Source organism: Monodon monoceros, unplaced genomic scaffold (genome assembly GCF_005190385.1).
Source record: "Monodon monoceros isolate NGI ecotype Baffin Bay Population unplaced genomic scaffold, NGI_Narwhal_1 Super_Scaffold_14, whole genome shotgun sequence".
In the NCBI taxonomy this organism is placed as follows: Eukaryota; Metazoa; Chordata; class Mammalia; order Artiodactyla; family Monodontidae; genus Monodon; species Monodon monoceros.
The window spans coordinates 47,148,469-47,174,977 of NW_021703770.1; the positions used below are offsets into that span (position 1 = coordinate 47,148,469).

General features: G+C 35.3%; 2 protein-coding genes across 8 annotated transcripts in view; one reads left to right on the forward strand and one right to left on the reverse strand.

Moving 5' to 3' along the window:
- The window catches only part of RMDN1 (regulator of microtubule dynamics 1), a 36,607-nt gene extending 28,148 nt beyond the window's left edge, over window positions 1-8,459 (forward strand). For 2 of the 3 annotated variants that reach the window (XM_029222523.1, XM_029222522.1), the window contains exons 5-9: window positions 2,461-2,516; window positions 3,872-3,959; window positions 5,421-5,451; window positions 7,764-7,897; window positions 8,335-8,457. In XM_029222523.1, the coding sequence (XP_029078356.1) occupies window positions 2,461-2,516; window positions 3,872-3,959; window positions 5,421-5,451; window positions 7,764-7,897; window positions 8,335-8,385 (360 nt within the window). In that variant the 3' untranslated portion in view covers window positions 8,386-8,457. Of the gene's footprint in view, window positions 1-2,460; window positions 2,517-3,871; window positions 3,960-5,420; window positions 5,452-7,763; window positions 7,898-8,334 lie in introns of all 3 variants that reach the window. The other variant, XM_029222521.1, reaches the window with a different exon arrangement.
- Window positions 8,460-14,571: 6,112 nt separating this feature from the next.
- Window positions 14,572-26,509, reverse strand: part of WWP1 (WW domain containing E3 ubiquitin protein ligase 1) — a 116,789-nt gene continuing 104,851 nt past the window's right edge. For 3 of the 5 annotated variants that reach the window (XM_029222516.1, XM_029222518.1, XM_029222517.1), the window contains 4 exons: window positions 24,550-24,654; window positions 21,928-22,024; window positions 21,438-21,510; window positions 15,031-15,714 (listed from right to left, as the gene is read on the reverse strand). In XM_029222516.1, coding sequence (XP_029078349.1) covers window positions 15,615-15,714; window positions 21,438-21,510; window positions 21,928-22,024; window positions 24,550-24,654 — 375 coding nt within the window. In that variant the 3' untranslated portion in view covers window positions 15,031-15,614. Of the gene's footprint in view, window positions 15,715-21,437; window positions 21,511-21,927; window positions 22,025-24,549; window positions 24,655-26,509 lie in introns of all 5 variants that reach the window. The other 2 variants (XM_029222519.1, XM_029222520.1) reach the window with 2 other exon arrangements.

Here is a 26,509-nt window from a genome sequence, read left to right on the forward strand (position 1 = left end):
TATATACGTATATATTGATACACATACATATATATTTCAATTTAATAATATACATTTTTCACGTTTTAAGACCTTTGAAATCAGATTGCATTATATATAATCAGTGGTATCTTACAATTGGCAGTGCTTTATTCTTAGTGGTATATAAAATAATGATGTGTCATAACATTTATGGTATCTTAGATTCAGTGAAATATAGTAATTTACTTAATGTCATTAGATAAATCATTTAAATTACTTGTATCTTGGGATGTAGAAATACCTGACAGATAACTTCCAATGTGAATAATGAAATGCTGCAGAAAATATATTAATGTATACTTTAAAGAAACAGAGAAGGCTATAGATTATTTAAAAATAACTAATGTTTTTCATAAGTTTTCAAATGAGTATGTGTTATTTAAAAATGACAGTGTTAAGTATTTACATGCCAAAAGATCATTTATACTACTTCTATTCAGATTCCATTATTACATCTAAAGTCATAAGGAATTATTATCTTTGCATTGTTTTTGAAGATGTTTAAACTAATGGCAGAAAGAATTACAAAAGGTTTGCTTGAGAGTAGTCCCTCTCAATCCATCCCAAAAGAAAATTAAACTGTAATGCCCCAAGGCATCGATTGTATATGATGAATTAACTTCTCTTCCTTGCATCAAAATGGACTAGCTCTGTACCATTCTTGGTAGAATGGAAAATGTAGTTACTCATATAATTTTTTGTAGGGCTTAATTTTCTAGTGGAACGCTGATTGGGAAAGGTTGCTTTGAATATAAGTTGTATATACTTTAAAATATATTTTGCCATGTAAATCATATCTATTTATAGAAAAGTAAAAATTAGGTCAGTGCTGATTCTTACCCATATTGTTGATAACAGGATTTCTGCTAAGTCATACTTGATTATTTTAGCTATTATCTCTTCCGTTACTAACATTATGATCAGTGGTGGTAATAAAGAGTCTGAAACTTATGAAAGGTAAAAATGATGATGATCCTGATGATAGAAAATATTACTGTGTTAAGCACCTCCTGTTACTTGTTCATTTAATTTTCACCACAACCCTATAAGGTAGGTGTACTGCTTTCTTGATCCTATGCAAGAGCAAACTCAGGCATGGAAAGAATATAGAACTTGCCAAGGTCAAAAAGTAAGAAGTCATTGAGCTGTGATTTAAACCTTGGTGGTCTGGCTTCAGAACCACTCTGGTAACCAGTACAGATATTTGAAAATGTGTATCTCACACATTATCAACTGAAAGTGAAAATATGTGTCTATAGAAAAGCATAAGCTAGGGAGTCCTAATTTTTTTTAAACTTTATCATTAGTAGGATTAACATTAATCTATGAGATTTCCTGAGTGGTTTTCAACAAAATAATGTAAAAGGAGGAGTCATTTCTTTAAAGTTATTCTGTAGTTTATGCTTTACATTAGTTCACATAGGACTTTCACATAGTAAATAGAAATTAGGGAGACTTTATCAATATATTTTATATTATACGTAATTAAATTCTGTGAACAAGTAGTATTTTTCCTTTGTTAAGTGTAGATGGGGAAGTTAAACAAAATTTGCACATAGGAAGAGACTTTCTAAAATTATTTTGTATTTTGTTCTTTTAACAAAGAATACTTTTACTCAATAGTGATACAGGATTTGCCAAAAAGGAAATTTCTTATTTATTTTTCCTTTAATCTAGAAGAAATATTGAGAGCTATAGATTATTAGTTTTCAAAATTAGATTTGTTTACAGATTTTGTATTTTCTTCATCTTGATAAATCCTATCATTTTCTGAATCTTTTATTTTTAAAAAATTTTATTATTTTTGGCTGTGCTGGGTCTTTGTTGCTGCACACGGGCTTTCTCTAGTTGTGGTGAACGGGGTGCTACTCTTCGTTGCAGTGCACGGGCTTCTCATTGCGGTGGCTTCTCTTGTTGCAGAGCATGGGCTCTAGGCACGTGGGCTCAGTAGTTGTTATGCATGGGCTCAGTAGTTGTGGCACATGGGCTTAGTTGCTCCGGTGGCATGTGGGATCTTCCCGGACCAGGGATCGAACCTGTGTCGCCTGCATTGGCAGGCAGAATCTTAACCACTGGACCACCAGGGAAGTCCCTCTGAATCTTATAAAATAGTAACCTTAGTATAAGGCATTGATAGTGTACTGAAATAAAATTTAATTAAAAAATTAGGAGGGATGCAAGAGGGAGGGGTTAGGGGGATATATGTATACATATATCTGATTCACTTCGTTATACAACAGAAACTAACACAACACTGTAAAGCAATTATACTCCAATAAAGGTGTTAAAAAAAATTAGGAAAAAAGTTGCTGTTGATTATCAGAAAAATTGAAATGCAGAGTTGCAATTGTTTTTAATCATGGTTTCTTCAGCAAACATAGTAAAGTACTTATTGGTGTTTAGGAAACAAATATGATTCATTTTCTCATTTCTTGTTAGAAAGCAATTGAACTCAACCCTAAAGATGCTACTGCAATTCACCTTATGGGTATTTGGTAAGAAAATTTCTTTAAATAAATATTTCAGTGGTTTTTAGTATGATCTTATTTTGTAGTATGTATACATATCTTGTTTGGTAGTATATAAAAAAGCAAAATATAAAATGTTTAAAAATATTATTTGGCAGTCAAGAGTGTTTAATCCATTATATTAACTAGCAGTTGTACTGGTTATTTAGTGTTTAGTATTTAGAAAATAACTAAATTTGATTGTGATCTTGTTAAACATTGTTATTCAGATCATTTAGAAATGTACTAAGACTAAAAAGGCATTGAAACTTTTCATTAGACCTTTAAATTCCTTTTTTTGGGCAAGACTATTCTTATTTACCAGACTAAATGGAATTGGATTAATCTAACTATAGTAATACACTAGGATGCCCTAAGAGGGTCTTGGTATCTTCAAGGTGTGTCAAATACAGTCTGATTCATCTGAGGTATAATATAATCCGACTTTGAGTATCTTTCCATTTTTATGTAAGCTTTGTTCAGAGCACATCATTATTTTGCTGGTATGAGTGTAAACCAATGTGTTAAATGCTTACTGTTTTGAGAGTCTTTCTTGAGACAGGTTTGCCACTGTTTTCTTTGGGTGTAGTCTACAGAGCTGAGTATTTATTGTCTTCTATGAGGGGTAACAGTGCAAAGTCCCATATCAAACTCTTTTAAAAGAGAAGTAAATATCCTTCAGGATAAAGGACACATTTAACTAAGAAAACACTTACTGAGAATTAATGACAGTTGAGGGACAGTCAGTAATTAAGATGCTGGCAAGCAAACATGAATGAAATAGTTTCATCCTCAAGGAGTTCAGACCCTAATCAAAGATCCAACACTTTTTTTCCTACTTACTTCAGAAAATTGTCAAGAGCTTTGGATGTTAAATATTTGCCACACCCTTTCAAATATGTAGACTTTAAATTGTTGGTTGCCATTGTTATTTAGGTATATCATGTTTAGTTTTGTTATTTTTTTTTAACTTCTCTGAGTTAATTTTTATGTAAAAAAATAGGGGTAACGATTCTATTTCATTTAGTTATTGTAAGGAGTAGATGAGAGAATCACTTAGCTCAGCACTTGGCACAAAGTGAGCACTCAAAAGGTGAATGATGTACTGTATTATCATTACTGTTATAAATATTACTTACTGTTTATACTGTCACAGTATACACTGTAATTGATGGATCAACATAAATCAGTCCCTAGATAATTCAGTATAAATATTAACCTGGATATTATGGAAAGTACAGACTGTTTAAACATATAATAGAAGATTCCTTTTATATCTGTTAAGATGCTTAGTTCTCTTTAAGAACTAATTTGAATGTACGTGTCATTTTATTTCCCCATAGGTGTTACACATTTGCTGAAATGCCTTGGTATCAAAGAAGACTTGCTGAAATGCTGTTTGCAACTCCTCCTAGTTCCACCTATGAGGAGGTAGTGTGATGTCCTTTGTTAAGTTAGTACTGATTTCTTAACTGCTCTGTCACTCTACAGTGTCCACACATCTGGAGTTCTGATCAGTGAGGGACTTGAGCAGGTTTCTAATGATCCAGTGCAACTATCTTATCAGAAAGGCTTATTAATAATTATTATCTGTGACTGGTGAGTGTTTTTTTTTCCATTTTAGGTGAGTGGCTGATAATTCTGGTATATTGTCAGCTAAAATAACACATGGCTAAAATCTACCTTCATTTTCTGCTTGAAATCTGTACCACATAAAAATCATAAAATAGAACAAGAAATATAGCATTTGCTTCTTAGCATGTTTTAGGTACACATTCCATAAGATAAGAGTCATTTACCTGGACATTAAAGCATGTGTTTGTATTGATAAATGAAGAGTAATTATAACTTTTTTTCACAGCAGGTTTGAAAGGCTCATGGTCTCTCATACTTCTAAGGCCTTTTGCTTCTCCTGTTAAAAATAAAATTTGAAAGGGATTTCTGGGCAAATATTTTGGGTTTACTCATCACAAAATTTTCAGAGTAAGGAAGCAGACAGTTGAAAAAGTTGTTCCAATACTTGTATCATAATGTTTTCTGTGAAGCTATAGCACAGAACTTGATGCAAAGAATATTTAGTTGTATAGTTAGAACAGAGTTGGGAAATATTTGTTATTAAAAAGAATGTGCATTCTAAGAAAAAAAGACACGATCAACAGGGAGTTTCAGACTGACCTTAAAATTTTATACAGGAATTTCAGTAATAAAAGACTTAAAAAAATTCATTGGCACGACTTACGTATCACTGAATAAACTCAGCTTTTGATTTTATCTAGTTTTTATTGGTAGTCTCTGTTACGATTTAAGAAGAGAAAGTCAAAGTATCTGAGTTGCACATGATAATGTTCTTTCCTCTCTGCATGTGATGCCAGTTTGGTATGAGTTCTAAGTAGTAGTCAAGTTATTACTAGAAATGGTCCACATAATTGTAATCTGTATTCTGATGATTTAATCGTGTTATGGTCAATTTTGCTGTATTAACCTCTCACTGTTGATGAGTTGACCATTATTATTATTTTTTAGCATCTTTATTGGAGTATAATTGCTTTACAATGGTATGTTAGTTTCTCCTTTATAACAAAGTGAATCAGCTATACATATACATATGTCCCTGTATCTCCTCCCTGTTGCATCTCCCTCCCACCCTCCCTATCCCACCCCTCTAGGTGGTCACAAAGCACCGAGCTGATCTCCCTGTGTTATATGGCTGCTTCCCATTAACTGTCTATTTTACATTTGGGACCATTATTTTAAGATTTTTTTAAGATGTTTTAATTTACTTCCTGTCTTATATTTAATATAGGAATAGATCTTTTAAGAAAATGCTTTTTTTTTAAATTGACTCTGTTTTAATACTTTTCATTAAGTTTGGGTTTTTTGTCTTTTTAACAGGCCTTAGGCTACTTTCACAGGGCAGAGCAAGGTAACAAATTTTTTATTTCACATACTAATATACTTAAAATTGTATGAATGCTTCACATATAATAGGAATTTTTTAAACAGAAATAAGTTATTTGTTCTGATATACTTCATAAACTTCTTTTTGAGCTAGACATTATCAAATAATTTTTAAAGTCCTTATTTAGTAAAGATCATCTGAGTAAGAAATAGACTGCTACTGAATTTAGAGCTGTAATTCTGGAATGGTCCTTCATTTGATGTAATTCAACCTTCCTTTTTGAGAGGAGGCTTTGACAGATTAACTGTTTATTTAAGATCACACAGCTAATCAGAGGCATTTATTTTCATTTAAAGTTTTTATTTTTTTAATTGAAGTATAATTGACATATAACATTGTATTAGCTTCATGTGCGCAACATAGTGATTTGATATTTGTATACCTTGCGAAACGATCACAACACCAAATTTAGTTAACGCCCGTCACCTTACATATAGTTACAGAAAAATACTTTTTTAAGACGGACTCTCTCAGCAAATTTCAGATGGCACTGAAATGAGAACTCTCTGGTTGTAAAACAGGCCAGTTTTTGTTCTATTGTAGATACTGTCTTTTGTGACAAAGAGTTTCCTGCACTCTTACTTTGAAGAAATAGCCAGCCTAGAGAACATCAGCCTATCCTAAGATTATCCTTCCTAATATTAATAGGAGAAACTAGAGAAGTAAGGGACATAAGCCTTTGTTACCAAGTACACCCCCCCAAAAAAAACATTGCAAATATATTCCTATAAAACTTAATCAGAAGAAAATTAAAGACAATTTATTAAATTTTAGAGCCTACTCATATGGACTTGTTCAAATGTTTTCATGATAGCAAAGCACTTTTTAAAATGCATTTCTTCTAAAGAAAGAATTTTGTCTGAATTTTAACTCTATCTGTAATACATTAATTCTGATTTACTGTTACTACCTTCCATTGATATCCTCTCAAGATGGTAGTTTTACTATCATGGATATGATCTGGGAATGCAGTTTCCTCAGAGACTTAGAAGTGTAATTGCAAAGTTAAAATAGGGCCTTAGAGGTTTAAGGATTCGGGTTGTTGAAAAAAACATGGTCATACTCTTGTGGAACTAAAATAATCCTTGGTAATTCCAGTCATCCTCCAGGTTTTACCTTCAAGGTCACTTCCTCTAGGGGGGACCCTTTCCTTATTATGGCCTATGTCTGGTTTAGAAGCTCCTCCTATGCTTTTAGTACCTTTTACTTCCTCCATCATGGCCCTTATCACTCCATAGTATGAATATTTGTTTACATGTCTAAAACTAAATTCAGGGAAGATGGGGACTCTGTCTTCTTGCTCACAATTGAATCCTCATTGCTTAGCACATAATGCTTGGCAAATTTGCTGAATAAGTAGATGAATGAATGAAGGAATGAATTTACTTAACTCCAAGGAAACTTTAAGCACATCAACATGGTATCTCACAAATATGTTCACATTAAAGAAATAAAACAATTTTGGGTTAAGGGTCCCAGGTTGACAGGAGGAAACTGTATAAAGAATTAATGAAGTTAGTGAGACAGTCCCATGCTTTCATTCATAGGCTTTTTGTTCACATTTTTTCTTCAGCCAAGAATCCTGCTAAAATTCTATTCAGCCTCCACGTTAGCCCAGATGTAACCTCTTAGTTAGTTGCTTTTTCTTTGGTTTCTCATAGCACTTTAAAATTTGTACACCTATCAAAGCATTCCTTTTATTCCTTTATTACATTTAGTTGTGCTCATGCTTGTCTTTCCTTTTCATTATAAATTCCAAAAGAGCAGACACTTTGTTTATCTATGCTTAAACACAGCCCACATTCAGTAAAGGTTGACCAAATGTGTGTGTGTATACACACATACACATATCATCATCATTTCATTTACTCATTCAGCAAATGTATATTGAGTACAGTTCTAGGCACTGTTCTAGGCACTTAGGATGCAGGGAGCAAAAGAGATGATAAAAAGAAACCCCTTGTCCTTCTGGAGCTTATATTCTATCAGGACCCTGTTTTCCATCTATTAAATAGAGTACCAATTTTATAAAATTGCTGTGAAAATGAGAAATGTGTGTAATATAGTGCCTGGCACATAGTAGACACTCAATAAATGGTAATTATAAAATTTTTTGAGATATGAATAGTTGAACAAAAGAGAATTCTAATTAGCCTAATCATTTATTGACCACACAAGTATATTATTGGAATTCAGATGAAAAAAATTAAGCCTTTAAAAATAAGAGCAATACTATTTCATATGAGATAAATTTAAATTGTTTTTCTTTTGTACAGTGGATCCAAACTTCTACAGCAAAAACTTGCTCCTTCTAGGAAAGACATATTTGAAGCTACACAACAAAAAGCTTGCTGCTTTCTGGCTAACAAAAGCCAAGGACTATGCAGCGCACACAGAGGAGGATAAACAGGTAAAACATCTCCAATAAAGTAAGGCAGATAGGTTTCCACTGAGGCACATTAAGTAAAGGTGAATCAAGAACTTCTTTAAAAACGTAATTGTCCAAATGCGTATTGTTAAATAACAGTGTTTATTTCAAATGTGTATAGCAAATATTTAGTTACTATCAACAAACATGTATGAATTACTTGCTGCAATATAGAATTATTCCTGTTTGACATATAGATAGCAGATAGAAAAAGATTTCTAAAACATAAAAGGCAAGGGACATGTACTAATGTGGACGAGTTCTCTAAGAGTCTCATCTCTTGAGTTCTCTAAGAAATTTTATTCTTAACAGTGTGCTATCCTGGTTTTTTGGAAATTCTTAGAAACTACTTTATAAACTTGTTTCACAAGTTGATCTCTGTGCTGTACTGTTTTATAATATGTATTCTTCCATTTTAGATACAGACAGAAGCTGCTCAGTTGCTTACAGGTTTCAGTGACAAGAACTGAGAATTTTTCAGTGAAATATCTAAGAAGCAGTGCCTTTTCATCAAATTATAAAGATAATAAATACATTAACCATACTGTTCTATGGCTGTTTTCTCAGTTCTTTTAATGTCGTGACCATTTAACAAATTAAGTATACAAAATTCTAGACTTCTTCACAAATAACAAGGCAAAAGAAATAATTGCTACAAGAGTGGTAGAGAGATATCCATGGCTTAGAGGCTGACATTATTGTGCACCTGAGACACCAGCAATACGAAGGGTATGAATTGGATCACATCAGGATGGGAGATCAAGAAAAGAAAGCTCGGGCTTCCCTGGTGGCGCAGTGGTTGGGAGTCCGCCTGCCGATGCAGGGGACACGGGTTCGTGCCCCCGTCTGGGAAGATCCCACATGCCGTGGAGCGGCTGGGCTCGTGAGCCATGGCCAATGAGCCTGCGCGTCCGCAGCCTGTGCTCTGCAACGGGAGAGGCCACAACAGTGAGAGGTCTGCTTACCACAAAAAAAAAAAAAAAGAAAGAAAAAAGAAAGCTCTGTGGAAGAGGTGACATAGGGGAGTGCATTTTCTAGTTGGATTGATTCAAAGCTGAGATCTTGCAGAGAAGGTACAGTGAATGTTAGGAGGTTAGGATGATGAGAGTTCTTGGTATAAAGTAGTTAAATGATATATCTTGGAGCCAACCTGCATAAGGAAATAAGTCATGAGAGGACTGAAAATGGAGTGGTTTCTTTTTTAAAATGTGAGGTAGTCTTACAAGTGGTTTGATTTTATCACTAGGCGAGCTCAAATTCTATTCCCTAATGGGGTGAAAGGATCACAGAACTCAAGGGGGAAATGGAAATTAAGATGTTTTAAGTAGGCAGGACAGTGATACTGGGGGTGCCACCACTACAAAAATCTTGTTTTGTAAAAAGTAGTATCTTGAATGCCACTTATAGAAATCTGAGAGTGTATGTGTAGGTGGATTTTTCTCAAAGGGAAAACACAGGTAATGTTGTGGGTATGTGCTGTTTGTTTCAGTTTATCATGTATATTTTCAAACAGAAGGGAAAACTGAAAATATTGGACTCTTATAAACTCATCTCTGGTTCAGCAACTGCTAATCTTTTGCTATATTTTACTTATGTGTGATATTCGTATTTATATATATTTCTAAACTTTTAAAATTAATAGCAGACATATTTCATCCCTAAATACTTCAGCATTCATTGTCTCAGAATAAGGACATCCTTCTAAATAAATACAAGTCCATATCACAACTAGAATGTTAACAGTAATTCTTTATCATCATCTAATATCCAACCACATTCAAATATCCTCAAATGTCCCAAAATGTCTTACACTTTTAAAAACCAAGATTCAAAGATCATAGATTGCATTTAATTTTCTGCCTTAGTTTTTTTAAAGCTAGAACAGTAACCCCATCTTTTTTTTTCTCACAGCATTGACTTTTTGAAGGGGCCAGTCCAATTGTCTTATAGATTGTCCCTCATTCCAGAATGGCCTTACTGATGGCACTTAAGGAAACACTGTTCTGGGCTTCCCTGGTGGCGCAGTGGTTGAGACTCTGCCTGCCAATGCAGGGGACGCGGGTTCGTGCCCTGGTCTGGGAAGATCCCACATGCTGCGGAGCGCCTGGGCCCGTGAGCCGCGGCTGCTGAGCCTGCGCGTCTGGAGCCTGTGCTCCGCAACGGGAGAGGCCGCAGCAGTGAGAGGCCCGCGTACCACAAAAAAAAAAGTGTTCCATCTTATTTTCAGGGACTCAAGTTAATTATGTGCATATTAGATCTTCTTTGCCTTTTGTATTTATCACTTCTCTAATTTTTCTTTTACCTCTCAGTTTCATTTTCTTGGCTTCTTTCATTTCTATCTTCCATGTCCCTTATTTTTTTATGTTTTCTTCCTTAGATACTGTTTGTCTTCACTTCTGAGATGTTTTTGTCTTTTCAATTTTTTTTTCCTGATTGATTTCAGTTAACAGGCATTTCACATCCTCATGTTGTTTGTCCAGTTTTGAATTTCTAATTTGGATATTTTCGTGTCTGCAGTTATTTATTTATATTTAATTCATACTAGTATATTGTGCTTAAGAATTTTACTGTTTTCTCTGTGTTGAGCATTTTCATCTGAAATTTCCTCATTTTCTGTTTTCACTTTAGAGTGACTTTGAATGTTATTTTTTGGAGGTGTGACTTTTTGTGTGTGCTGAGTTACCAGCAACACCAGGTTATCAAATGGGAGGTAAGGGGTTTGGATTAGTTCAGTAATAAATATCCTGTACTATACAGTTTTTGTAAAATAAGGTATCTATCTTTCAGTAGTAAAGCCTTTTATGGGGGAGGCTCTTTTTTTTTTTTTTTTTTGCGGTACTCGGGCCTCTCACTGTTGTGGCCTCTCCCGTTGCGGAGCACAGGCTCCAGACGCGCAGGCTCAGCGGCCATGGCTCATGGGCCTAGCCACTCCGGGGGGCCTAGACACTCCGGGCATGTGGGATCTTCCCAGACCGGGGCACGAACCCGCGTCCCCTGCATCGGCAGGCGGACTCTCAACCACTGCGCCACCAGGGAAGCCCGAGGCTCTATCTTTGATATTATATAAGGCTTTAAAAAAATATTTTTTGGTTTGAAATAATTATAGATTCATAAGAAGTTGTCAAAAAATAGTACACAGAGAGGTCCTGTGTATCCTTCCCTCAGTTTGCCTCATTGGTAACATAACTATGGTACAATATCAAAACCAGGAAACTGTACAGTCCACAGACCTTATTCAGATTTTACCACTTTTAAGTGATCTCACTTGTGTGTGTTCTGTGCAGTTTTGTCACGTGTAAATTTTTGTAACTGCCACAATCAAGATACAGAACTGTTCCATCACAAAAATTCTTAGTGCTGTGCCTTTATAGTCAAACCCATTCCCTGCCATCATCCCTAAGTCTGACAACCACTTATCTGTTCTCTATAATTTTGTTATTTCAAGAACATTATATAAATGGATCATACAGAATGTGACCTTTTGGGATTGGCTTTTTTCATTCAGCATAACTCCTTTTTGAGAAGCATCTAAATTCAGTCAGTAGTTCCTTTTTATTGTTGATTATATTTCATTGTATGGGTGTACCAGTTTATTTAACTATCCACCTTAGGCCAGCCATTTAAGCTGTTTCCAGTCTTTGGCTGCTATGAACTTAAGGCTGATATAACTGTATCAACAAATTTTCATCTCTGTGGGATAAACATCCAGAAGTGTGGTTGCTGGGTCTTTTATAGAGCTGCTATCTTTTTTCTCTCTTTACAGTGCAATAGTTGCCTTCTCCAAAATGTGGTACTTTCCCAGGATTCTGATTATGTGTGCTTCCTCAGCCTCTTTCTTTTGAGTGCCCAGGAGTCTGATTTACCAGTTCTCACACTGGTTCTTCGCATTTCTCCACTCAGGGTGGGATCTACTACTTCCGCGAATGAACCCCGAAACCCCATTATATTCTCCTTCCTGTGCAGTCCCTACTTGATTTGGTTCTTGAGTGTTCCAGAGCTGACTGCTAGTTTGAGATGCCTTTTTCTTCACATACATGTAAACAGAAGTTTGTAGTTTTCTGTCTTTTAAACATATTACAGACATGGGCTGTGGGTGATTATAACTGCCTCTTATGCATCTGTTTCCTTCCTTTTAAGAATGAGAGAAGAAATCTGATTTGAAATGTGGCTGTTAATCCTACTATAATCTGAAAGCTCTCAATTAACTCGTTACCAGAAATTTTCCTATCTGAGTGTTTAATCATAGACTGTGGAACAGCTGTGGACTTTGTAAAAATGACTTCTCTCAGACTCACTTTTTAAAATAAACATAATTACAAGGAGCAAACAAAACAAAAAAACAATAACCTAATGGAATTGTGAGGATTAAAGAACATGTATTTACCATGAGTATCAGTAAATATTTAAAAATGCTATTATCATCTGATTGTGTTCTCCTTGGTCAAGACTGGGGAGAGAAAATTTGGCATTTAGGAGATGCCTCTTTTGTTCCAGTTTCAGTATACGTGCTGCCAAAGTGAGGCCCTTTTGGACTTTTACTCTTTGTTGATTGGGGGGGGGGGGTGGTTTCCCGTTTTTTTTGTTGTATTCATGTGGTGTTCACTATACAACCTGTTTGGACTGTACCTGGGCATTACTGGGAAGAAAAAATAGGAGGGGTTGATTACTTTGGCAAGGGCCATGAAGTTTATTTAATGAATGTCCTGTTCTGGCCCATTGCACTGCCCTGTATGTTTCTGTCTTGTGACTGAAGAGTATACACTAGGTACAAAGGAACCTCATTAAGGTAAAGGCTCCTCTGATGAGGTCTGGGCTTTTCCCTTGAGAGACAGACCAAATCCCCAGTAGACTTCAAGTTTGGCTTTTAAGTTCAATGGACTTATAAAAGAACCTTTATTGTCTCATCTGCCTGCCTATTTCAACCGGAGAAGATTTCTGTTTGACTTCTGTAATGCCCACTAGAGGATCTTAGGTTCAGCCAAATATTAAGACTCAAAAAGCCCACAGTAGGCTTCATCTGGCCCCAATTTACTCAGAAGGACAGAAACCATAGCTCACCCAGCAGGTCAATGTCAGGCCTCCTTACATTCAAAAGATGACCTTACAGCAGCAGTCTGTGTAGCAGCATATCCATGCAGCTCCCAGGAGTATCATCTCCCCAGGTGACAGCTCAGGAATCTCAAAGGGAAATACAGTTACAAGTTTCCACATTCTGGCAAGTCCAAAGCTATGGTTTCGTATTAAGTGCCTGGAGTTTTCCCATTCCAGATGCAACACATCAGTCGGGCCATTTTAAACAGAAGCAGCATTGCCTGACATTGTTGGCCCATACCACCCTATCTAGTTTTGAGAACTGGAAAAGCTAGGTGGTTGACCTAAGGCTGGAGGGCAAAGAGTTTTGTTAACCCTTTTGACTTTAACTGCCCTGGAAGTACTAAAAACAAAAACACCACTTGTAGCTTCTTTTCCTGGAAGACAAACAACTAATCTGATTGCTGAAACTGTGTTGTGCCTGTGACCCACTGACTGGGCTGTTTAGCGGTGGTGGTGGTGGGTAGTGGCACTGAAATGAAGTGACAGTATGAACCTGTTTCTGAGCCTCCCTCGTTTGCTGATTTCCTCATGAAGTGTCTGTGTTCAGGCACAGTGAGCCCTGCACTTCTAATTTCTCTATGCCTGGCCCAGCACAGGACAGGGATGGGAAGAGGGGGGAAAAACAAGTCTCAGGTTTCTCTCACTGACACTGAGTAGGTATATCAAGACAATAAATCCTGCCTATAGGTCTGGATTTCTACAATTAATATGAAAGATAGAAGGACCTGATAAGTTCTCCAAACCAGCCTTCTCCAGAATGCTGGTTTGGTCTCTCCGTAGGCTCTGTGTAGCCTCATCTGTTGTATGGTAATTTCTTACCTGAAGTGAGAAGGGGGGATGGGCACCCTGAAAGCTTCCTGTCTTCATTCCAATGTGCTACATGATGTTCTCTCATGCCTCTACTGAATGACAGTAACTTCTGTCAGCAAACTTCATCAGCAGTGGTACTTTCATGGTATAATTTAAACAGCCCTTTTGAAGACTGGTCACCCTCTATTGCATAGTCTGTTCTGTACATTAGTTTTCTTGTTTTTTTGTTTGTTTTTTATTCATTAGGCATGAAAATAACTAGAACATTAATAGTGAGGATTTGGGAAAAGAGTCTATTCAAGCGAGTGGATCACGGACTTTATTTCATCTTTACTATGGATTCTGAATAAAAATGCAGAAGACCATCTAAATTAATATGTAGAAAAATAAAATTCTGGCAAAACAAAAACTACTGTTTAGGGAAGTTAAATTGTATACTGGTATCTTCTGTATGTACTTAGTAGTGAAATATGTTACAGGTAGCATTCTAAGACGTCAGTTCCATGGTTGTAAAAAAAAAAAAAATTTAAGTTAATGAAATTTACAGTACATACTGAAATAATGCTACAAGTGGAAATTTAAATTTTTATATTAATAGGGAAGCCCAGCTTGCTAAAGCAGCATTAATATTCACATCAGATTTTAATTTGTTATACATTTTTGTAGTTCAGTAAATGTCCTTGATAATGAAAAACAAAAAGTGTTATTGGAACAAAAATAGTAATCTATGTAAAAAGGGGGGAGACTAAAATATTTTTTATAAGCTTATTCAGATACATGGAATTTTCATGAATTTAAGAGGAATGAAGATATGCAAACAGTAACAGAAAATCAGTAGACTTGAGTTTTCAAATGCTTATGTAAGTCTTCAATCCATCTGGCTTTATGAAACCAAAACTTTGAACACAAACAAAAGCAGAAAAGTTCACATTACCTTTTTATATGTTCCTAAGTATCAAATTGCATCAATTTATTATGAATTTAAAGAACATCACATATTTTAAAACTAAAGTACAGAAGTGCCTGATTCTTTTTAATTCCACAAATACCTAGCCTCCCAAAGTAACATGTAAACAAACCTCTATGCTACTCAGTGAATTCTCTCCAATTTCTAGAATAAACTAAATGGTAGTAGATCTAGTATATGACTTTCATGTAAGTTACGGTTTCATTCATGACTCTGACTATATTAGAGATGTAGCAAAGAGGGAAAATTTTCAACTACTGTATTTATTTAAAACAAACTGACAGGTTCAAGCACCCATCTTAAGAAAAGCCAGCAGCATTTTTTAACATATTCAAAGTAAGATTTTGGCCTAAGCCCTTAATACCTTCCTGAACAGCCATGCAACAAAACACCCTCAAGAGGTGTTACAAAGGGAAAAATACATGGAGTAATTTGTACTTCTTCCCCTGGATAACAGAAATAAAGCAAATCCAGATTATTTTTGAATGAACGGCTGTCATGTTTAATACACTCTGAGCTCTATAAAACTAGAGCCACTATCATATATGCTTATATAGATATATACTTATTTTTAAAGTCTCTTGCTTGCTTCAACTTCAAAATTTAAGGATGATTTTTTTCCTAGTCAGTCACTTCAAGGGAACAATAAATAAAGTAGAAAAGGATGATCTGTTTTGCATATTTCTGTGGAAGAACGGAAAACATTTATACTTTGAGGGGTTCAGAAAATTCACTGTACAGAATGAACAGCTTATATACACTATCTGTGCAACTTTTCTTGGCTGGGGTATTTAAATGCAAGAGCTCCTCCAAGACAAGAAGCCACATTCATTCTTGTCCAAATCCCTCTGTCTCTTCTATTGCAAAAAGAAGTTTTTCCTTTAGTTGTTCATAACTCTTATATGGTGGTAGATCCAAGCGATTAAAACTGAACAAAAACAAAAACAAAATCAGATGTGTTTTCAATAAAACAAACTCTGAAAAGACTTCTAATACAATATTTTTTTAAAGCACATTTGAAAAACTAAATAGAGGAAGAATGTAAAAATTTTGCCAGAAGTATTCTAACACACAATTTACTACTGTATTATTACTTAACATAATATTAAATATACAAATTTTCTTACAGCAGTCAATTCAAATTTAAGACCTAGTCACAAAAATATTTTAACGTTTCCCAGAGAAAGCTAGAATTAAAAATAATAATTGTAGCAATATGGATAAAACTGCTGGAATTTTTTTTTTAAAAGCACTAATTTTTCTCTTTTCTATACTATTATTGTTACATTATGTCATGAGTCCCCCTAACTTCTCTTGGGTTAAAGAGTCCATTTCTTTCACTCACTCACCCACCAATTCATTCATCATTTATTTATTGAGAATCTTTAATATATCAGGTATTTTTCCAGGAGCTGGTGATACAATGATGAAAAAGTAAAGTCCTTGTCCTCACTGAACTTACATTCTAGGGTAGAGACAGTCAATAACCAAATATATATTTTTGTCTTTTCAAATAATCTCATCATATGTATAACCGTTTCTAAAATAATATGCTTACAGTCTTGCTAGACTCAAAGAATTCCCTTCTGGGATTAACTGATGAAATGTAGAAAATATTGAAAATGCTTAAAATATCAATGTATTGTTTTACAATTTAGAAAGGTGTGAAATAACATTTAATTTTTTTAAGATACAGCACTGAGTAGCTGGGTTAAGATTCAGGAGTTTTGGATTTTGGTCCCCACTATTAGTGTCTAGTGAAATAGCTCTGAGAAGTCAAAACCTTTCTGTACTTTCATTCTCTCATGTGGAAGGTTTCTATAGATTATCCAGTTCCCTTCTACTACTTCTACCAGTTATCTGCCCTTGTAAGAGTCAGGAAACCTGTAAATCAAGAAAGAGCCTTTTGAAACAAGGCAGCCAATTAAAATGATATTCTTCTCAGACCATGTTATTCTGTTTGAAAAGTTGTTAATTTAACAGTAACAATTAAGAGGACTATATATCTTCCCATCGTGTGCCCCCTCCCCACCCCCACCTTTAAACTATGCCTCAAGGTACAGGTCTGATACTGAGCTGAGGTCAGGAAAAAATTTTTCAATAGAGCCCTATACTAACCAGTCACCTGCCTCTGTCAAACTGTCATTCCATTTACCAAATCTCCCCCATCTTTTCCCTCCTGATCATTTCTATTGCTACTATATTCTCCTATATATACTTCCCCATCATCTTTTATCTAGACCATCAGTATTTCCTGCCTACTGATCTTGCATCCTTTTTATTTTTAACTTCTTCACAACCTATCTAGCCTTATATCATTGCCAGGGGTACTTTCTTAAAAAGACATGATGGTTTAAAAAACCTCTGCTGCTTCTAATGACTACGGATGGGGAAGTGGGCAAGGAAGCCTATGCTGTTCGGTATAGCCCCTATCAACTTATTTAATGTTCTCCAAGCATACCACACACTTTTCTGTTCTATGACCATGCTCTTATGGCTCTCCTATGTTCTGGAATACCCTTTGCTGCCTATGAAAATATTATTAAGAATCAGTCCAAATGCTACAACTTCCTCCAAGAATTCTCCTTGAACATGTTATACAGACTTAATAATTCCCCTCTCCATAAGCTCTTTTTTTTTTTTTTTCAAAAGGACGAAGTAAAAATTTTATTTTTCACATGTGAGGACCTAGCAAATGCTGTAAATTCTTGGATTTGGTGAAAATTAAAACATCATACACAAATTATGGTCATGTTTATCCATGTATATAATATGGAAGGTGAATATATGTAGAGAGTTGGCATTTGTAATACATAAGCTCTTTTTACTTCTGTTTTAGCACTTACTTTACTCTGTATTATGACTGACTGACTTTTTTCCATTAGATTCCAAAACCCACAAGGGCAGAGTCATCTCTACTCTCCTAACACAGATCCATTCTGTATACAGTAGACATTTCGTAAATGTTGAGTTGAACCACATAAGAAAATGTATTACTTTAAAACATCCAAAACAGGGTCCTGTTTTAAGACATTAGCCATTATGTTTTGTGCTGGCTTACAAAAGGACAAAGACATACTAAAATCTATTCATCTTTTATTGAGTACTTACTATGTGAATATCAGAATACTATTTTAAGTTTTATTTTAGCTTTTGTTTTAGTTTCAGCTTTGAGTAAAGTTTGCTACTTCTATTTTCTTATATATCAAAAGGGAAGACATCAATACTTTTCTCATGGACTCTAAGGGAACAGTACTCTATTGGCTTGCTATACACTGTATATAGCCTGCAGCACCCCTGCCCTGAAAGCTGCCACCTCACTAAGCAAAGCACTGGGGATGAAAGCAGTAGGACCCAATCTGAGAATAATCAAGACTGCTTCCACCATAGACTACGGCACTGCTTACCTCAGTCACTACCGAAGACTCAAGTCTTTCTGGATCATCTATTTTCATCTAAATTCTTATCCCAATACTGATCAACCGTATTTCCCCTGATCTGAATTAAATCCCCACCTGTGTCAGACCTTTCCAGTCCATTCTTTTGGACTTATATTTTATGATTTGCAGGCTTCTATAGTCTTAACAACTCCTCTCTTGCCTTAACTGAAATCCAGCTAGTCTGAAATATTCTATTTCCTCTGCAGCCAGTCAACAAACTTTCCTCCTCTGAGGCAAACACAGTCTGGCTATGCAACCTTCTTTCTGCACTTTTTGCTATCACCTGCTGACCATGTTCCTTCACTCACTGAAAGCTCTGGCACCTTCTTCATAGTCCTCTCATTCACATGGGTGACATGCAATGCCACAGCCTCTGAATTCTTGCCCTTCCTCAGTGACCTGTTCCTCTACTTCAGTATCATACCTTGAACCTTGTCATCACCAGTAAAGGAAGTTACTAATTAAAACACTCTATTCTCTGATTATCTGTCTTTCCCAACTTATTTCAATTAAAATGCCAACCTGTTAATCCATTACTTTCTCACCATCCTATCTTGTCCTCAGACTCTTCCTATCTTCACTTTTTACTTAAGCCACAGCCCATCATTATAATTACTTTAGAGGTCATGGTCCATCATTATAATCACTACCTTGCAAATATTTTAAAACCCTCTCTCTCCTTTTTGAACTTACTCAAACTCAAACCCTGAATGAATTCAACCTTCTACTTTCTCATTCCTTGTACCTTAACAGTTGAAAATTACGGCAGGGAAAATCTGACAACTTAGGTAGATTAGTGTCACTTTAGATGAACTAGTAGATCCAAGTGGGCAATCTAATGTTGTCCAGCATTCTCAGCCATATTTCTACTCTCTGACAGCTCTCCCTTTCTTTCTCCTCAAGTCTTTCCTTTCTTCACTGTTAGCCAGTGACCTCAACTTTATACTCTGAGAAAACCAACAGTGGATTAACTCTATTATTCTTTCACAAAATCTAAAATCTATAGTTTACATCCAACTTTCCTTCCTCTTCTGTTACAACAAAGGAAATGTTCTTGTTTTTATAAAAGGCGAGTTCCTTAACTCACACTCAAAATCCCAATTCTTTTCATCTTTCTTAAAGAATTATCTGATTTGGTTATGAACTCTCTGTCCCTGCCTCAACAATCTCTCCTCCACTGGATTTCACCAATTTAATCTAACCTGGTGTTCTCAAATGTTTTTGGTCACAGGATCCCTTTTCACATCTAAAAATATTGAGAAACCCAAAGAGCTTTTGTTTATGTGAATTATAGCTGTTGATATTTACCATATTATAAGTTAAAGCAAATTTTAAAAGTAATTTACTTTGAAATAAAAGTAAAATTTTTATGGAAAAAAGACTATTTTCAAAGAAGTAGTGAAAAGAGTGACCTTGTTTCTTATTTTTGCAAATCATTTTAATATCTGGCTTAATAGAAGACATCTGGATTCTGATACCTATGTGAGCATTTATTCTGTGGGACTATATTGTTTTAGATTAAGCATATGAAAACTGTCCCCATACAGACATGCAGTTAGAAAACAGAGATGTACTCATTTTTTTCAGATAACTGTGGATATTATTCTTTGATAATATACTAAATTTGACAAGGTTATGCCTAATGTGGGTTTTGAAATCATATCAAAGAACTTTTTGTACTCTGTTATATGAAATCCATTGGTTTATTTTACACTTTGAATGCATGTTTTACCCATGCATGAGTTTGTAACATCATGCGTCGGTCATTTGGAAATACTGGTTCACCAAGTTATAAAGAATTTTCAAATATTAAAAAAAGTCTTGGGAAGCTGTCAAGCTCAAGGTGGTATATACAAGTTTTCCAAAATTCTGATTTTTGCATGAAACCTCAATTTTATCATCACCAACAAATGCTGTTAGTTGTTTTCCTTAAGGTGACAAGTTTTACTTCATTAATTTTCAAGGAAAAAAGTCTGAATAAACAGTTTGTCATGTTTTCAAGTAGAAAAAGTGTTCCATAAAGAAAGCAAGCTGTTCAGCTTACAACTCAACAACTGCCTAAGAGCTTCCCCTCAAGACAGCCACCAAAGTGCTTTATGCAGACTTCCCATTTTGTCATACAGAATGTTAAAAAAGCTACATACATACTTCAAGGAACAAGATTTAATAAAGTTAATAGTTTTTAATACTTCATAAAGAACAACCTTCAATAAGCCTGGCTTTTTTTTTTGCTTTAAACTTCAAATGTGTGGTGTTGAAAAATGCAGAGATAGCAGTTTTGTGCCACTGCCTTGACTTGTGCTAAGTCAACAGCAGTTGACCCACCATTACTTTGGTACCACAAGTGCAAATGTCAAAACAATAAAAAGGCAAAAATGACTTAGTGTGAAAATAGTTTTGATCTCCTGAAAGAACCACGTACATTTAAGCCATCACCATCTTTTGCCTGGATGACTATAAGAGAGTTCTATAACTAGTCTCCCCGCACTCACTCATCCAATTCCCTCTCTCCTCTGTTGCCAGACTGATTTTTCTTGGATCTCATTATCTGCTATTTAAAACTCTTCAAAGGCTTCTAATTGTTCTTAGAAACAAATTCCTTATAATAGCCGATAAGGCTCTACATAATTTAGCCCCTGCCTACATTTCCAAATTCTTTTATCCCCTCCCCTGATTCATTAAGTTCCATTCACACCAAGGCATCTTTTATTTCCTTGAAAAACGACCCTGTACAAAGAGTGCACTTCCCCTGTTTCTTCCCACAGCATGCTATTTATCAAACTCAACTTAAACATCAGTTTCCAAGAAACCTCCTTGACCACCCAATCCAAAGGAGGTTCCCCTCTAGTTGTTCTCTTGGTTTCCTTTGAAGGACTCCTAGCATTTGCAAAGAGTTGTTTATCTGTGTGTCTTTTGTGTCCCCATCCCCAACGGAGTGCAAACTTCATAAAAGGCAGGGAGCACTTCAATCTCATTCTGTACATAGTGGGTATGCTAAATATTTGTTGAATCAATGGATACATTTCTCAAGTATTTATATTAACCAATCATTCTAATGTGTTTAGTTATAGAATACTATGTTAATCAGCCTGTTCTCAAAATTGAAATTCTGACTACTTTAATGAATAAGAAATTACACTGGGTCTTACATTAAAAAAAACAAAACAAAACACTCTGGCTTCACCTTCCTATTTAAGATTCTTGAACTTACCATGTGTGGCTTCTTGGTAACCAGGTATCTTTGCCGACTTTTTCAATGCAAAATTTTTGAGGCCCATTACTTCCTAAATCAGGAAAATAAGACAAAATTTATCTGGTCCTTTAAACTTTTTGGTAACTAGTCAAATAATAGAACATGTCACATAGTCAACCTGAATGATACAGAATAAACTACAATGTAAGTTACTTCTGCCTAGAGAAGCTTCTTACTGCTGCAAAGATCCAGGAATAAGAATTACAAAGTGGAAAGATAAGTATTTCTGCAGAATCTTGCTCCCTTCACAAAGCAATGGCCAACCAGGCTTTGTGAGCAGACTTTCATTTTTGTCTTACAAGTGTATTCGGTACACTTGTCTTTTTTTGTCTTTTATTCTGGTAGATGCCCTACATAAAGCACAGAAGAATAATCCTATGGTTCAAGTCTGTTGTATGTCTAAACGCCATTATTATCCCAAAATTATCTACAGAGAAACTGCATTTACCCATGAGCTCAGCAAATCCTCCTAGAGGTAAACGGCAGGTTCCAGTGACAAACTGCAGTAGTCGCATTCTTACTTCATTGTCTGTCTCTTTCACAAACTGTGTAACAAAATCAAATTTACTTTGATATAAAATAAATACTAGATTATCTTCAATAGTGAAAATAGTAGAGCCTTAAATTATTAATTTAATTATAAATTAATTAATTTATTATTAATTTAACTTGAAGAAGAAATTTAACACAAACTAGTTTTAAAATATATGTGGTAACTGGCTGCAGCATTCACCATTTATTCAGGCTAGGCACTATGCTCAGTACACTATCAATCTTACTTCAATTCATCCTCACAATCACACCATAGGTTGGCCACTATTGTTATTATTATATCCATCTTACAGAGAGGAAATGGAGGCCTAGAAAGGTTGTCATTTGTCCACCGTCAGACCACTGACCAGGGCAGATGTTGTGGCTGGGCTACACTATTACAGCTGTCACCTGTTGAGGGCTCCTGCCATGTGCTGTGCCATATGCTTTTTGTGTATTTGGCCCTTACAACAATATTATGAGATAGCTACTACCATTAGCATCCGCACTATACATATAAGAAAACGGAGGCCTGGAGAGGTGAAATAATTTGTCCTTCTCAAACTGCTAATAAGTAGCAGAACTAAGATTTGAACTCAGGTCTGGCTGAGCTCTAAACCACTGTTATCCTGACCCGAGCCACCTACCCTTCTCCACTATAAGCTACCAAAGATGAAGAAATACTTCCCAACTGCCACTTTCAACAGTTTGTGGTATTTTCTTCCACTAAACATCATTTTCCCAACTCTCTTCTTCATACTTGAAAACCTAAAGTATGCATTCTTCTAAAAATATATCTAGTTCACAGACTATCTCTTTTCAAAGTGGACATAAATGGGTAATGTGAAATACTGATCTGAATTGGTCTGAGTATCTTACAACTGAAGGCAAGGAACTTAGGGAACAGTCTGAGAGTAGAAATGTATCTTAAAAACAGGGACTAAACTTTAGCTAACAATAGGACAAAATGTTGTGCTAATTATGACCAAAAATGTTTCTGCACAGAATTGTGCTGAGGCAACATATTTCATCAAGACAAAGAAATACAGCTTATTACCAGGTCTGGCATAAACCTCACCACTGTCCCAGAAACAAACCCAATTCAGAAAACACAACTATTCATTTGGATTTACATAACTCAAGGCTTAAGCTCCTCGAGTATATAAATACAAAGTCCAAAGGGAAAGTCAGGGAACAAAAGGAGTAAGAAGCTGGTAATGAGCCTAAAAGGGAAGATTACAGATACCTGCACACATTCTGTATGTGATGCAATTCTGATGTTTTAGGCTTGAAAATAGAGTTATTCTTACCTTTTTGTTTATTTCTTTATTTTTTTTTTACAATAGATAATACATGCACATAGTGTGGAACTCAAAGGCAGTAGAAGGGCACAGCAGGAAGAGCATCCCACACATGCACCTCTGCCTCAATGTCAGCTCTCTGCAACTGCTGCTCGCGTGCCCTCTACCTTTACAGATGCTGTATTCATACACTAGCAGACACTCTGTCTATACAGAATATATATTTTCCTTTTAACCAAATAATATACACACCTTTTTTTCCCTTAATATTGTATTGAAAAATATTATCCTCCAATATTTTTGTCAATTTGCATTAAGAAAAAGAATGATGACAAGGTACAGAATTACATAATGGATATATTACAATTTATTTACTCAGTTTCCCCCGACGGACATTTAGGTGTCTCAAGTCTTCACTAGTGTACCAATAATGTAGCAATAAATACTCTGGTATGAGCCATTTTGCATATGTGAAGTGTATCCATAGGATAAATTTCTAGAAGTGTCCACACTTCTTTAAAGTATGGAGCAATAAACATATGACATATCCTTATGAAAAGATGCAACCTTTGGAAAATCTTTCTATAGTAACAGAAAAACCCAGGCTTTTCACCTGAAAGTGAAACAGTTAAGCACAAGTACACCAGATATTCAGTTACTAAGCTGCTCAAATGAGTCTCAATTAGTAAATTTATGTGGATAATATCCCTGGCCTAGAGATTTTAAATTTCAAACAACACACAAACATAAACAAAAGAAAGGAGAGGGAAAGAGAGAGAAAGTGTGTGTGAGAGAGAGAGAAAGGAGAGAGAGGAAAGAAAAGTCATTCCTGGACATTATCCTCTAGATTGTTCTAACTCCCTGGCATATTATCACCTTTAGAGGAATTAAGTATCTGCATTGACTTTCTCATTAAAAACATACTTCCTCATTTACTTCTAGAATTAAGTGGAATTTATAGAATACTTTCATACTACTAGAAAAAAATGTTATACCTGCAACTATTACCATTAAACTATTATTTAAAGAAGACAGTCACTTATTCTTTCATTTAGGAAAAAAGCAATGGAAAATCCTTTAACAAGTATTCACGCTATGCACTTCCGACTTAAAATTCAAAGACTAAATACCATGTCTAAAAGCAGTCTCAACTTTAAAAGTGAACAGTTTTCAAACCCCCATTTCATTAGAAAACATTTTCTTTGAGTACTTTGATTCAAAAAGATAAAAGCAAATACCTGCCAAAACCAGATGATCTGCTTGCTGTTTCTGGTATAATGTCGATACACTGTGTTTCTCTGCCAATCTGCTAAGTCAACCTCCTGCATGCCACACAACATGACCTGGGAAAGGAGCACAGTATCAGGTCACAGTAAAGATTTAGTGAAGAGAGTAACCATGTGACTGAAATCTGCTAATGCCCAGCTATGCACATGCATAATTATGTAAACAGCTATGTGTACATCAAATAAAGGTCACAGTAAGCAAATCCAACAAAATCTGTGGCAATTTAACATGCAGAATTCTATGGCACTTTATCTCACCCATGTTTACTGAACTTAAACTGAAAACATTTAAAGTAACTATTCATCAAGAAAAACATCAGCTGTGTGCCAGAATAATCTCTTTTACTATAAATATATCCCAAATTAGACATACAAATTACAAGTAAGTTTCTAGTTCTTCTTTTTTTTTAAATCTATGCTACCTTATCTATTTAAAATTAAAAATATACTAACCTCTTGTTATTCATCTATCCAGGCTTTGGGAATAAAATATTCTACATACGTGAAATTTTCAAATTAATTCCAGTTTATTATATATGGGATGAAAACTATTTTTGGCATAATAAGATAAAAAGTATAATACTTTATTTCTCATAAGTCAACTATGATCTATAATTTACATACAATAAAATGTGCATATTTTAAGTACAGAGTTAGATGCTTTGACAGATGTATACACCGGTGTAACCACTACCATAATCAATAGGTAGAATATTTCCATCGTGTCCCTTGTCACAGTTAAAACCACCATCCTTATCTTTGGCTCTAGGTGATCAACGATTTAACCACAGACTAGATTTTTGAGAATATGAGACAATACTACACATATCCCCTCTCTTTTCTGTTTTCTTTTCCCGCTTAGCACAATGTTTATGAGATTCATCCACGTTGTTGTGGGTACCAGTACTTCTTTCATATTGCTGAGTGGTATTTCATTATATAAATATACAACAATTTATTTATCCATTCCCTTGTTGTTGGACATTTAGGTTACTTCAAATTTTTGATTTTGATGAATAAAGTTGTGATGAACACTTATGGAAAAGTCTTTGTGTGAAAATATACTTCATTTCCACATGAATAAACACCTACTAGTGGAACTGCTAGGGCATAAGGCTGATGTATATTTAACACTGTATCCCAAAGTGGTAATACATTTAGTTTGAATTTGCAATTCCCCAATGACTACTGAGCATCTAATGTTTACGTGCCATCAGTATAGCTTCTTGGGCTTCCCTGGTGGTGCAGTGGTTAAGAGTCCACCTGCCAACGCAAGGGACATGGGTTCAAGCTCTGGTCTGGGGAGATCCCATGTGCCACGGAGCAACTAAACCCATGCGCCACAACTACTGAGCCTGCACTCTAGAGCCTGCGAGCCACAACTACTGAAGCCTGCGCGCCTAGAGACCGTGCTCCACAACAAGAGAAACCACTGCAATAAGAAGCCTGCGCACCGCAACGACGAGTAGCCCCTGCTCGCTGCAACTAGAGAAAGCCCGCACGCAGCAACGAAGACCCAACACAGCCAAAAATAAATAAAATAAATTTATTTAAAAAAGAAAAAAAAGTACATAGCTTCTTTTTGTAAAGTGAGTCTTTACTTACTTTAAAAAATTGTCTTTTTACTGAGTTACAAGTTTTTAATATATTCTGGATACAAGACCTTTGTCTCAAGAGTTTCTCTCAGTGTGTAGGTTGCCTTTTCATTTACTTAACAGCATCTTTTGAAAGGAAGTTTTTAGTTTTGATGAAGTCCAACATCCTTTGTGGGTGTGTGTGGTCTACTGCTTTACTGTGTTCTTCCTAAGACACTTCTGTCCACACTAAGATTTTTCTATGTTTTCTTTTTAGCTTTCATATTTATGTTTATGATTTATTTTAAATTAATCTTTGTTTATGAGCTGAAGTAGGG